The 13,971-nt window shown below is 33.7% G+C and overlaps 2 protein-coding genes across 3 annotated transcripts; one reads left to right on the top strand and one right to left on the bottom strand.

Moving 5' to 3' along the window:
* Window positions 1-496: 496 nt before the first annotated feature.
* On the bottom strand, window positions 497-6,600 carry LOC121209573 (mitochondrial intermediate peptidase, mitochondrial). 2 transcript variants are annotated; one of them, XM_041080442.1, is made up of 17 exons: window positions 6,280-6,600; window positions 6,064-6,145; window positions 5,905-5,957; window positions 5,751-5,793; window positions 5,380-5,518; window positions 5,237-5,291; window positions 4,902-5,124; window positions 4,530-4,625; window positions 3,656-3,775; window positions 3,419-3,544; window positions 3,136-3,291; window positions 2,529-2,645; window positions 2,270-2,395; window positions 2,120-2,187; window positions 1,724-1,859; window positions 1,446-1,611; window positions 497-1,123 (listed from the first exon to the last, which is right to left on the bottom strand). In XM_041080442.1, exons 1-17 carry the CDS (start codon window positions 6,468-6,470, stop codon window positions 855-857), a joined length of 2,166 nt encoding a protein of 721 aa, XP_040936376.1. In that variant the 5' UTR covers window positions 6,471-6,600; the 3' UTR covers window positions 497-854. The 2 variants fall into 2 exon arrangements, with proteins under 2 accessions (XP_040936376.1, XP_040936375.1); XM_041080441.1 differs by having other exon boundaries at window positions 5,739-5,793; window positions 6,280-6,599.
* A 2,533-nt stretch (window positions 6,601-9,133) lies between these two features.
* Window positions 9,134-13,501, top strand: LOC121209572 (zinc finger BED domain-containing protein DAYSLEEPER). Its single transcript, XM_041080440.1, has 6 exons — window positions 9,134-9,450; window positions 9,550-9,623; window positions 9,705-9,752; window positions 10,893-11,114; window positions 11,419-12,299; window positions 12,376-13,501. Exons 3-6 carry the CDS (start codon window positions 9,713-9,715, stop codon window positions 13,276-13,278), a joined length of 2,046 nt encoding a protein of 681 aa, XP_040936374.1. The 5' UTR covers window positions 9,134-9,450; window positions 9,550-9,623; window positions 9,705-9,712; the 3' UTR covers window positions 13,279-13,501.
* Window positions 13,502-13,971: the final 470 nt, after the last annotated feature.

Below are 13,971 nucleotides of genomic sequence, written 5' to 3'. Positions count from 1 at the left end.
ATTATTGTATTACGACTATATATTAAAGGTTCTTTTCTTGAAGGTGATAATAAATAGCTAATCAAAATTTGATTTACAATGAGAAACTTTTCAAATAATATATAAATTTATGATACATTTAGTAGAAATATTATTATTTTAATATATGAATTAATAATAAATTAATTTCAATTTATAAATTTTAATGAAAGAGAAAAAAAACCCACTTATTTCTTACAAGAGGTTTTAACTCATTTCTATTTTCAAATTTAAATTTATATTAACTATTCTTTATTTTATATCTATATATTAGAAAACATATGTAATAAATAAATAAGTAATCAAATGATGCTTATATGTTTAATAACAAATGAAAATGATGTTTTAACTTTTTCTTTATCTAATGTGGTACCCTCTCCCGATATTATAATGATAAAAAATATACATACTACTACCATAACAAAAGACAAGGTACAAACTAATTTCACCTAAATGCCAAGTGCTCTTTAAAATTGGATTAACACAAAAGGCTAGCATCCTTGCCAGTATTCCAAATCAAAATTAAAACAATAGTCTTGAAATCTCTTTTAATTGGGAATTTGAATATTTCTTCAGCTAAGAGTACTACTTTGCCAAGTAAAACTAAAGAATGTGTACAAAAGTAATGTTCATATTACAAAAACTTGACTTACATGGCACATATCAATTACCAACTTCTAGTTCTACAACCCCCAAATAATGCTCTAATGATAATAAGAAACTAACAAAAAAACCTGGCAATTTCGCAGCCATCATGTCAATATGTTCTCCTCCATGTTTGTTATTTTTATTCTCTTTTTTTTTTCCTCTATATTCTGGTCGAATTCTATCTCCAGTCACTTACCTATATGCCGATTTTTGTCATCAAGGAGTTTCATTTCTTCCAAACAACTTGTGACATCAGGAACAATCCCTCCATTATGATACCTTACGATCCCATCACCAACTAGATCGGTCAGCAAATCAGCGGGTTCTTTGGCTCCTCCGTATTGCAAAAGTTTTGTTCTAAGCAATGTTCCGGTTGTCGGTGATAGAGGGTCCTCTTGGCATAGCTTTTTCCATATGGTTGCCGCGAAACATTTGGCATACAAGTAGCTGTAGTAACCTACCGAATTGAAGAAAAAAAATCATACATTAAGAGAGGTGTACGCATATTTGAATCCTGGTTAGAAGAACCACTCTGCTCCGAGGAACATGCCGAGCTTAAAGAATGCATCTAGGAAATGCAAAACATGTAACTTCATTAGACATCCATGCGAAGACACAAATTATGGTGCCCTAGCCCCTAGTGCCTTAATTTGAGATCTAAAGTTGCTGTATTCAGCAACTGAGCTTGAGTGAGAATATACCACTAGGGATCAAATTTATACTTTCGTGTACGAAGAACAAAGCGATTGTACATCAAAAACTTATGATTAAAAATTTACCAGCACCGTAGGTGAGAAAGTGACTGAATCGGATATGCATGTGTGTCCCCTCAACATGCTTCTCATTGCTGTGTTGTCTTTTCAAATGGGCAACAATAGAATTGGTGTCTCTTGGCACAGACAATTGTTCTCCGAAAAGTGTTTGGTCAACCAAAGAATAAAATATCTAATAAATGCCAAATGGAAGACAGAAAGCTTGCTCAATTTTTTGTTCATGCCGATACATTAGATGTGCTTTAAAACATTAAATCCTGATTCATTCAGAAGATTAGATAAACCTGACGTTGCAATTCGGTTGCTGCAAACATGTCTCTTGCACCATTTAGCGACTTTACCAACTTCTCAGGTATTACTTCTCCTGTTGAATAATGTCTAGCAAATTTTTTCAGGACTCGGTAATCCCGAGCATAGTACCTAGAAGCATTATTAAATCAGTCAGGTGGTTATAAAGGCACCGGAAACATGTTGAAAATATAAAATTGCAGTAAACACATGCATGGAGTCTCTCTCCCCCTCGAGAATATCAGTTTGGTAATAACAAACATGAGCATATAAAGCTTAAAACAGACCATATATAATATTCAACTATGAACCACAAATAGATACAACTCCCCCGTGCATTCTACCAACATTCATGCAAATTTGCTATGAAGAAACTGCAGCATTGCACTCACTCAAATAGGTTCGAAGGTGTCTCAGCAAAGTCAAGAGCCACTCTTGTGCCTGCAAAATGTTGGTAATCCTACATGGATAGCCAAAATGATTATGATGAAAATGACAGGTTTATACTGATCTTGTTTAGTGGTAAAGTCTCAACAAACTACCGTTCTTGAGAGCAATGCATGAAGAGCATGTCCAAACTCATGAAACAAAGTTTCTAGTTCACCGTGATTAAGCCTCACAATTGATGAATCATGCGACCTTGAAAAATTGAAAACAAGGGCCATAACCTGCAGAACTAACAATCTAAGTTAACTTTGAAATGAAACTAATGTTCAGACATCAAAAGAGTTTGTAAACAAAGTTTAAATGAAAAATATAATAAATTATACAAACAACATTAACCAGTGTTTATTTACATACAGGGAGTTGATATTCGGTTTCAGATATTTTTCGTCCTCCTTTAATTGCAAAAGTGGCACAACCTGGATATTTGCCTTTCCTTGAGAATAGATCAAGGTACAGAAACCCTAAGTCACCCTGAAGCAAATGCAAAATGCCTCATTATAATGCTGCAATATAAATAAAAATGAAGGGAAGTTGGCAGAACATTTCCAACATGCATAAACTTTGTAAAAGAAGCATCCATGTTTCTTATATCCAGTGTATTTCTGTTAAAAAAGATAAATTGAAGCAGGTGGTCGTCTCGAATTGAAAGGTAGATTACTAAATTTAAATCTCACCATAAAACAAATGCAAGACTATTGCAGCATCAGAAGTTAACTGGAATGCAACTAGTGCAAGAATGTATTCAACACAAACATCAATATAGAAAAACAAAAGTTAGGACTCAGTGCTACTGTGAAAAAAAAGAATTTAAAAGTCGAGGCAAGAAAAACTTCGGAAAGATAAAAAAAAAAAAAAACAGAATTAAATATCTTAAAGGGACTATCACTATCAGTCTTCTCAGTATTCTTCACAATATGAAAATTCTTTCCCAAACTACTCTAGACTACATACATACACATACCTCTTCAGGATGATGGATACACATTTTAAGCACATCAGGATGCCATGATTCACCAGGTGCCATGGGAACGCTATCAAATCTTGCACCAAAGAGTGACTTTACCAGAAGTTTCAAGCCCTCAATACACTGTGGCAGAGAGAAATATGATGCCACAACCTGCCACAATATTAGGAGCAAACGGTCTTAAGAAAACCTAGAACTTTGAGACACTAAAAAATATAAGTGTAATGGAACTTCGGCTGTGACAAATTCTAAGCAAAAGATAAAAAAGTTTATAACCTACAGCGGAGTCCAAACTATAGGCAGAAGATTTCATCATTGTTGTGTAGTATGCCTCATCCCATGGTTCTAGATCTACACATCTTTGGCCACATACATCTCTCTTCAAATTTCTGATTGTATTAAACTCCTGTAGGGAAAATCACTGAGTAGTGGAGTAATGCAACAAAAATAGAATCTAGAACCACCTATGAATCAACACCTTCACATCTCACAAGTTCTAATAAGAAACCCATTATACCTCATCTGCCTTTTCTTTGACCATGTTGCTCATCTCAAGCAAAAAGGATACCACCACCTCCGGTGATGAAGCCATGTTTAGTTGCATTACAAATTCAGCATAGGATTTACAGCCCATTATCTGCATCATTCAGAGAGCAAGATATTAGTAACTCAAATAATAAGAATTTATTTTTTAAAAAAAAATCCAATTCTAAACTGAGAAACTAATTTATAATCATTCAGCAACTTTTTTCCCCATACCAATCATTTCAAGATATTGGCTTTCAAAAAAGAAAAAAGAAGAAGATATTCAAAGTTATTTGTAGACATATAGCTGCAACCATTTAAAACTGGGTCCATACAAATATCCTTCTCATCAAGCACACAAGTATCCTAAAATTAGTTACAATTATGTTGCTGAAAGACTATGGCAAAATTCCAGTAGATACCAAGTAATTATATGATAATAGAAAGACTGGAACATCAAAAATAGTTTTTGAGTTACTAAAAAGAAGCCAGGAAAATGATGGATGACTTGCTGCTACGACAAGAAAATATAATCCTGAAACATGAACGTTAACCTGATCCTAGAAGCATATCTTGATCTTGATGCTCAAAAAAATCACCTTCCCGCTTAGTTGTTGACATTTTCCTCCTAAACTAGCCTCAAATTTCCTCACGAACTTTAACCAACATAGAAAAAACTAAACAAGTTTTAGAGGCAATGTCAGAGGTTTCTTCACTTTTTAAAGTTTAGAAAAGCTTATAGTACCAATCCAACAATTGAAAATATTCACATATGCATGAAATTATTACTGTATCAAATCATCACACCATATAAAATCCAATTTCATAGTTGCTTTTTGCCAAACTCCTATGTGATTATAAATTACCTGAGCAAGCTCATGCCTGGAATTTATAAGTTTATCAAGAACTTCATGGTTCGCATGTGGGACGGAATTCCCTTTCAAATATGCCATTTTCCTAACCTGAGAAAGTAAATGAGGTGACAGACTTGGTTAGTTCCACAAAATTAAAATTAAATGATACCTCATTCAAAATTCTACTCTGCTCTCTTAAGATCACTCACTGTCTTAGCTAATTAAACTTATTAGAAGAAATATATATAAATAGCAATAACAGAAAGATGTTATTTGCGCAAATACAGCAGCTGGAACGCAGATGTTGCTAACTGTGCCAGTTTTAACTTCAATAAAATGCAGAAAGGAGTTGCTGGCTTCTTGAATCTAAAAGATGAAAGCTACCTGTTCATCTGGTGTCAATTGTAGAACAGAGAATAGAGTACGTGGCTCTGTCATGATCCGGAAACCCTCTTCTTGTTCATCTTCATATGAGCCTAAGGACTCCTTTGACACTCCAGATGTCAGACGATAGATAGGCTTAAGGAGATGTTGTATTTGTCTTGGGATGCGTGATGCTGGAAAGATATCCACATAACCTGGGTCGTTAATAATATTTTCACCATACCTGGGAGGAAGTAATAACATATAGAAAATATAAATCAAAACACAATAGCCACCTGCTCAAACAATATATGATATGCTACTGAGACGTAGAAAAAGCACCAGAGGATTCTTACTCTCTGCATAGCTTGTGAGCGTCCATATTTAGCTGATTAACTCGGTCTAATTTTCCTGCAATAGGAAGCAGATATTTGCATGTTAGACCCTAAACAGGGAAAATTTATGCTCCTACATAATTGCAAATGAAAAGGATGCATACCAGAAGGGAGATGAATGCCACCCTTCTCAAAGTCAATACGTAAGTGGAGAGCTGCTCTACGAGCTTCCTCAGTAAGCAAATGACCATCTTGCTCTGCCTTTTTCACCGCATTATAAAGAGTATGATTTGTATTGAGAAACTGTAATGCAACAACAAAATGCAACAAAGCTGTTACCATTCAATAGCACATAAATCATCAAGCACAATGAATGTTTTAAAAAGAGGTTAATGAAAAATATGCCAATTTAACCAAACAACTCTACAAACAAAATTATTTTCAAAATGTAGTTTTCCTCAAAATAAATCACAAACACAAGGCAAAAAAGTACTACTATGGTTAACATCATCGGTCACCTCACATGTAGATATACATTAATTTTCATCGATGCTTTGTTAGCCTCCTCGACAAATCCTCTGAAACAAAAAAAAAAAAAAGAAAAAGTAATAATTATCTGAATAAAAGTAAAATTCTATTCTAAATCAAACATACAATCAATACATTCATTCAAGATTAAAATTAAATACCTAGCTGGATGAGTTTGTCTACAGAGTTCAGCGGAATCAACAACAGAACAGACCTACGAAATCGAAGTTTTAATAAAGGCATTTCTTAGAAGTGATATTAACTAAGGAATGTCTGTGTGTCTGTGTGTATCCTATGTATGAATATTGCAATGAACCTACAGTGTCCGAAATCTCGTCCATGGCTCGGATTATTTCAACTGAAGATGGCATGCCAGATATATAATCAATCAGCTCCGATAACCTAATAATTGATCAAAAGAATAAAATGATTATTTAAAGCTCGGTGAAGTTTTGAATCTCAAAGCAACCGAATAAGTGACGAGGCTTTGAAATTTTTTGAGGCTATTCGTGAAGCAAATTGGAGCGACACTTTACCTCTCAATGGCTTCATCGACGAAGCGTTGGAAGCCTTTAGGGGACTTCAAGTGGTCAAAACCGTAAAGACCGGTGGAGGATGTGTTTTGTCTGTCGACGGCGCGGGTTCGAAAATGGCGGTAACTAAGGAACGGCTCAAATAGACGATTCATATGGATATTAGGCTCACGGTTCTTGATAAAGCTCCACATTCCGTGCTGTACTAGCGGCGTTGTCCCTCCGGCCGCCACTGCTTTGTGCTGTTATTAAAGGCGCGGAAACGGGCGCGCGTGAGTGCTGAAAATGGGTGCTTTCACGAAAGGAAAAGGAAAATGTGATTGGGCTTTGAACCTAAGCCGATCAACAAATATCAAGTAATGGCTAAAGATAGGTCCAAGCCCGGTTCAAATATTGTTTTCTTTTTCATTAATTTATTTTTTATGGTAATTTCACGAGATAAAAATTTGAGCTATTGTTGCAGAAATGGTGCAATTGATTTTTTATTTATTTTATTTATTTATAAATCAATAATTTTATTTGTAGTTGGCAGTTGTTTTGAAATTTATTTTTTAAATAATTTGTTTTTTTTATACTTCTAAAATCCATCTATCTCTATATATATACTTATATAAAATATTTTAGTGAATCACAAATCAATTCGATACAAACTTAATGAAAAAAAACATTATGTTAAAATTATTTTATTAAATTATCATTTAAAAAAATAAATATCCAAATGATCATGTTTATTTTAAAGGTTGTCAATCACGCTTTTAAATAGAAAGTTATTTGAAATATCTCTTTTAATAAATAATTTAATGTTAAGATAACAATATGTTTTCATCTTTTACTATTTTTATATGAAATGTCTAGTTATTTAGAATTATAGTTGGGAGAATATGAAAACGACGAAACAATTTGCTCTTCAATGGAGAATTTGGTGAGGTTTCAATTGAGGTTGCTAAAATAATAGCCTTTGCTAAGTCAATCACGTTGGCGAACAATAGGAGATATCAATAGAATGACTCGGTAATATCTTTTACTAGTTGGCAGCACCGCTTAACGACTGGTGCAAATTGAATACGGATGGATCAATGCACTTGATAACCAGTCAAGCATTTGCTAAACGTTTGTTTCGGGATCATCAAGGTAAATGGGTTACTAGTTATAATCAGAATATAGGCGTTTGCTCTCCACTTGATGCGGAACTATGTGCAATCATGAACAGATTAGATATATATTGGAAAAGAGGCATAAAGCAATTACAGGTGAAAAGTGATTATTTGGTTGCGGTCAATGTGCTTAATGGTCAGATAGAGGAGATATAAAGGAGTCTGGCATGAATCGTCAAAAAGTTGTTAGCAAGGGATTGGCACGTGAATGTGATGTTTACTTTACGTACAACAGATATGGCTGCAGATTCTATGGCAGCATTAAAAAGAAATGTTCCTATTGGCTTGAGAACTTACGATGTTCCTCCCAATACAATAGAGATGAATATCCTACGAAATAGTGTTGGTGTTATATATAATTCCTATTATGGCTAAATGTATTTAGCTTCTTCATCTAAAAAAAAAATCAATGTCTAATGAACAAATCCAATCCTAAAGAATGTTTAACCATAAACATTTTACTTATAACTCAATTATTGTTTTTTTTATAGATACAATTTTAATATTATTTTTTCCACCCACGTCATGGGTATGACACATTTAGTATTATTTAAGTGTTTAACAAAGTAGATGTCACCAATCAACCGAGTTTCAACTCCATTGTGTACTTAATTATACGTTTATAAATAATATTATTAACTCTCGTGTCCAGGGTTTAGGTTACCGTGTTTAGTGTTTAGAATCTTGACTTTAAGATTCAAGGTTTCAACTTGAGTTCATGTATTTGGGTTGGGGTTTAGAATTTTAGTATTTATTTACATTAAAATAAAGTTATTACTATTTATTTATAGGTCTTTCCCTATTTTTTATTAATAATAATGTACCATATTATTATTCACTAATAATGCATAAAATTTATACAATTAAATAATCAAATATCCTCCCAGAAATTAATATTTACTTAACTCATTACCTGAAACTTCATTAATAATTCTAATAAAAAAAAATTATATCATGATTAATATTATTAGCTAGAAAAAAGTAGTCATAAAAATAAAGATTAAAATGAATTAGTAATAGATTCTTAAAAACTATCCATTTAAATAATTTAATTAAAAAATTTATATATTATTTGTTTAAATTTAAATATTTATATTTAACGAAAATATATTATCTTATAAATGGCAAAAGTACCACAGAGATACTTATATAATGAGTTGGATTACATTTTACTCTCTTTATTAAAACAATATCAAATTAATTTGTGTATGTTAGATTAAAGAGTAAATTGATCATTTTTTTATCTCTTTATCCATTTATATTATTAAAAACTGATGCTTTTGCATTAAAGTAAGGTACACGTGACATATTATATGTCATTGTTTGATTATTCCGTCAATTATATCAATTTTTAACGGTAAAAATAAATAAAATTAAAAAAAACCAATATAAATTTTATTTTTCTAGAGATATAACACAATTTGAATGTTATTACAGGGCGTTTTACCTCTTACAAACATATAAAAAAGTGATGCATTTTGTTATTGTCCAAAAGAAAAAAAGGTTGAAGCTAAAAGAGTTTTTCAAATTGAGCCATACTGGCGCAACCTTTCAAATAGCTTCCAGCGAGGTCAACCTGGCCTGGCTTGGTCTTTAACAAATCGAACCATTAAGCTTCACTTACTGTTCCTAACCTCGAGCCAGCCAGCCACTTCCCCTTTTTTTCTTTTTATTTTTTATTTATCACAAAAAGAAATGGCATTGATTCGATATCATTACACACCAGCCGAGCCAAAAATAAAATAAATAAATAATAAAAGTGGTTGCTTTTATTAGATGTAAAAAAAGTCATCCGTGTCGTAGACTCAACTCGCTCCTCGGCTCTGTTCTTATAGTTACTGTTTTTTTTTCTCTCTCTTTGGTTTCATCGGCTTAGATCCAGCTTAGATCTACGCCGATCTCTTTTATTTCCCTCCATTTCTTCCTCCTTTTCTCCTTGTCTCCTCTTATTTTTGCTTATTTCACCAATTTCAAAGCTCCGAACTATAAGTGAAGAACAATAACCCAGATTTGATTCGGGGTTTGTTTCTAACCCAGATATTTTTTAATTTTTTTCTTACGAAACAAGCAAAACCCATTCTTTAAAACCGGCTCTAATCTCCTTTTAATTTGTTTTCAGGATTTTAATTTTAGGTTTGGATATCAAATTAAGCTGAATTTCTGCTGGTTTCAGCACTGTCTATGACTTTTGGGGTAAATTTTTATTTTATTTTATTAAATTTTAAGCCTTTTTTATTGGTTAGCTGCACTTACTTCAAATTGTATCTTTTGTAGGGAATAAAATGGAGTGGAGTGTAAACAATGCCTTCAAGAGTTACAAAGGTATCTTCTAATCCCTTCCCTTTTTCAAGTAATTTAGCTGGATATATATATCAATTCACGGTGATTTTAAACTTATAAATGTGATTCAGGATAAGATATTAATTACTATTAGAACTATTGTAACTAGATTCAGTTATACAATTCAAGAATCAGTTAATCGGTTGTAAGCTTTAGCTTCTCTCATGCTAAGGTGTATATATACCCTTCTTCTATTCAATGAAATTTAAGCTAGAATCATCTCTTTCATTCATGAGTAATTTTTAGTAGTAGTTATTACCTTGTGTGAGATATTCTTTCAATTACGGTCATCTTCTAGCTTTGTTCTTTGTGTTTACGTTATGTAATTCACTCACTTCGCGGATTTCAGCTAATTGTTTTTGGAATTCAGTTTACGAGCTGGGATTCTTCAATTAATTGTATATAATTATGAAGTCCCTCAATGGTCCATAATAATTCTAAATGATATGAACCCTACAAACTGATTCTAAATTTAATCATATTTAGTTGGAGGTTGCAGTGATGTTTACTGGGATAATGAGAAATGGAATACTATTTGAGTTATTCTTTTTACAATTATGTTACCCGGACCCGGACTTGAGTATCCAATATGGGTATACGTTCAACACCAGAATCGTCAACTTTCTCTTAGTTTTTCCATGTATTTGGAGGAGTTTTGGAGGATCTTATCTCTATACCAATGTTCAAATACGTCTTGAACAGGTACCAGACATGGATATTTAAAACGAAGAGTCAAAATGATGTAGATTTACAGTGTGTGTGTTGGGGCCTCCATTGTTTCCTTTTATTCGGTTCAACTACACCAGGGCCCTTTTTTCCTACACAGTGTTATGACTGACCTTTGAACTAGAACTATGAAGAGAAGAGGATTTTCTCTGTATATTACATTGTATAAGAGACTTATTGATACCTTAGGTCAGGGAAACGGAATGTTCAAGTTATTGAAAAGGATAAAAACTTAATATTCACATTTGAGTTGGATTTTTATTGATTTCTTTTAAATATTAATAGCTTTTAGCTTGTTTTTGGTTTATTTCACGTTGGAATTTGGAAGTCTTGTGAACGTAAGTACTACTTCCGTTATGAGTGTATTTATACTTTTAATTGTTGCCTTTGTAGCAGATATGGAACCCAAAAGCACAATGGATATGGTGCTCATTCCTAATATGGATACAATTGATATTGTACTTGGTTCTTCAGAAAAGGGAAATGTTGTCCCCTCGGCAAAGCCTAGGAAGAAGACAATGACATCGGTTTACCTCAAGTATTTCGAGACAGCTCCTGATGGGAAAACTAGGAGGTGCAAGTTTTGTGGTCAGAGCTATTCTATTGCAACTGCAACAGGTAAAGCACTCCAGAATTGCTTCGTTTTGCCCTTTGCCTTTTTATGCTTCCATTTAACAATTGTGGCTTTTTACTGTGGTTTGGGTTTATGGATATGGTATTTAGCAAGCATATTGCCTTGTTTTAGCCTATGATCATATGGCACTCATTATAGTTATCTTATTCATCTGATAATCGTAGGCACCTTGGTAATCAGATGGCTCATGGGTGTTTACCATGATTTGAGTTAATGGATATGATAATATGGCTACTTTTTATTTATATTATTATCTCATCAATCTGATGTTCCACCTTCATTGTGAAGGCAATTTAGGAAGACACCTTAGTAATCGGCATCCTGGGTATGATAAGACAGGGGAGAATGTTTCTAGTTCAGCACCACAGCCGTCCACCACCCCCACCGTAATCAAGAAACCTCAACCTCAAGGAAGAGCACCTCAGGTCGATTATGATCATCTGAACTGGTTGCTTATTAAATGGCTTATTTTAGCTACTCTACCTCCTTCAACTTTAGAGGAAAAGTGGTTAGCAAACTCCTTTAAATTTTTGAATCCATCAATACAACTATGGCCAGGTGAGAAGTACAAGGCAGTATTCTGCGAAGTTTTCAGGAGCATGAGAGAAGATGTTAGAGCATCTTTGGAACAGGTTTCTTCCAAAGTCTCGATTGCTCTTGATTTCTGGAGTTCATATGAGCAAATATTTTACATGAGCATCACATGTCAGTGGATTGACGAAAACTGGTCCTTCCAAAAGGTGCTTCTCGATATATGTCAGGTACCTTACCCTTGTACCGGCTCCGAAATATATAACTCGCTGGTAAAGGTTCTTAAGATGTACAATATTGAGAATAAAGTTCTCTCATGCACCCATGATAATAGTCAAAATGCTATCCATGCTTGCCATGCTTTAAAGGAGGACTTGGATGGTCAGAAAATGGGGCCTTTCTGTTTTATCCCTTGTGCCGCTCGTACGTTGAGTTTGATTATAGATGATGCATTAAGAACAACGAAACCCGTTATTGCCAAGGTCCGGGAATTTGTACAAGAGTTAAATGCATCCTTAGATATCTCAGAGGATTTCATTCAATTAGCAACAGCTTATAAAGAAGGTAGTTGGCAATTTCCGCTTGATGCTTCAGCACGGTGGAGTGGCAGTTACCAAATGCTTGATATTGTTCAGAAGGTACTTTTTCTTTTTGTATGGAGTTTGGTGACTAATGATAAAATTTTATTTTTAATATTTTTAAACATTGAAGCAGGCCGGGAAGTCGATGGATGCCGTTGTAAGGAAGAACGAAGAGATGTTGGGTAATCGGATGTTGCTGAATACTGCAGAGAAGAATGTTGTCAATATTGTTCACAATTACTTGGAGCCTTTCTACAAAGTCATTAGTGAGATAGGTGTAAACACCCCACCTACGATCGGGATGGTTATTGTCTACATGGATCACATTTCGGATACAATCACAACACAACAACCACCAGATTGGCTAAAGAATCCTGCCGAAGACATGGCCAAAAAGCTCAGAAGTTACAACAACCAAGTTTGCAACATATTCATCTATATGACAGCCATTCTCGATCCCCGTATTAAATGTGAACTCATACCTGAGAGTCTCAACTCCGAAAACTATTTAGAAGAAGCACGAGCCCATTTTGTAAGAAATTATTACACCACCCCTTTTTCATCCATGACAAGTGGATACTCTTCTCAAGATATAGAAGATGGAGGAGCTGTTTCTTTTGCTGAGGAGATCGCACGAAAGAAACGAAGAGCAAGCATGAGCAATGCCACCGACGAACTCACCCAGTATCTTTCCGAGTCACCAGCTCCTACAAAGACGGATGTCTTGGAATGGTGGAAGGTCAATAGTACGCGTTACCCTCGGCTCTCCGCGATGGCTAGAGATTTCTTAGCTGTCCAAGCAACTTCAGTTAAACCCGATGAACTGTTTTGCAGTAAAGGTGACGAGATCGATAAGCAACGATTCTGCATGCCACATGATAGCACACAAGCTATCCTTTGTATTAAATCATGGACTCAAGGAGGTCTCAAGTTAAAATATAAGTCAACCGAGATCGACTATGAGAGATTGATGGAAATGGCAGCCGCTGCAGCTGCGGATATTAGCTTGGCTGGTATGGATAAGAAACAAAAATGATTTTGAAGTTACTTTGATTGACTTGTTTAGCAAGTAATGTAAAGGACTGTCTGACTTAGTTAAGTTGGTAATGTAGCTTATCCCACGAGAGGGAACTGAATTTTCATTTATATTTTTCCTTCTTTATTGTTGTAATGTATGATATAAAAATTTATGTACTTATGTACAGCTTAAAATTTGTTAGAATGCTAACCTGTGAAAAAAGATGAACAAATTGATATTACATGATGATTGTAGTGTATCAGTTTTTTATATTGTTCTTAATATTGCCGCACATGGGAAGCTTACTCGACGGTGGCGGATTTTTGACATTAAGTTTTGGAGGGCTAAATTAAAGTTTTAAAAAATTTGAGGTTTTTAATGAGAATTTTCTAAATTTTAATAGGTCTAATTTAAAACGTTCAAAAATTTCAGAGGTTTAATTAAAATTAACAAAATTTGTGAAGCGTTTAATTGAAAATTTTAAAGCTTTCAAAGGTTTAATGAGAATTTTCTAATCTAATTAAAATTTATAAGAAAATTTAAAGGTATAATTAAAACTTCAAATACTCTTAACCCCCAGGTTTTAAATCATACTATAACCTGGATTTTTGAAATAATTTCTCGATAATTTTTTATTATTATATTTTAAAATTTTTAAGTGATAACTTTGTATAATCTTAAAGTACCACATTATCACACTTAAAAAAAGTC

The sequence above is a fragment of the Gossypium hirsutum genome, chromosome A11 (assembly GCF_007990345.1).
Source record: "Gossypium hirsutum isolate 1008001.06 chromosome A11, Gossypium_hirsutum_v2.1, whole genome shotgun sequence".
Classification (NCBI taxonomy): domain Eukaryota; kingdom Viridiplantae; phylum Streptophyta; class Magnoliopsida; order Malvales; family Malvaceae; genus Gossypium; species Gossypium hirsutum.
The sequence above is the reverse complement of the archived record's forward strand: the minus strand, read 5'-3'. Positions and strand labels throughout refer to the sequence as shown.

Coding starts and splice junctions, on each gene's coding strand:
- LOC121209573 (XM_041080441.1), bottom strand. CDS start 6,470: ATGTGGAGCTTTATCAAGAACCGTGAGCCTAATATCCATATGAATCGT. Junction 3,292..3,418: donor CCTATAGTTTGGACTCCGCT/GTAGGTTATAAA, acceptor ATATTGTGGCAG/GTTGTGGCATCATATTTCTC. Junction 1,124..1,445: donor CTTTCTCACCTACGGTGCTG/GTAAATTTTTAA, acceptor TCAATTCGGTAG/GTTACTACAGCTACTTGTAT.
- LOC121209572 (XM_041080440.1), top strand. CDS start 9,713: ATGGAGTGGAGTGTAAACAATGCCTTCAAGAGTTACAAAG. Junction 9,753..10,892: donor TGCCTTCAAGAGTTACAAAG/GTATCTTCTAAT, acceptor CCTTTGTAGCAG/ATATGGAACCCAAAAGCACA. Junction 12,300..12,375: donor TGCTTGATATTGTTCAGAAG/GTACTTTTTCTT, acceptor ACATTGAAGCAG/GCCGGGAAGTCGATGGATGC.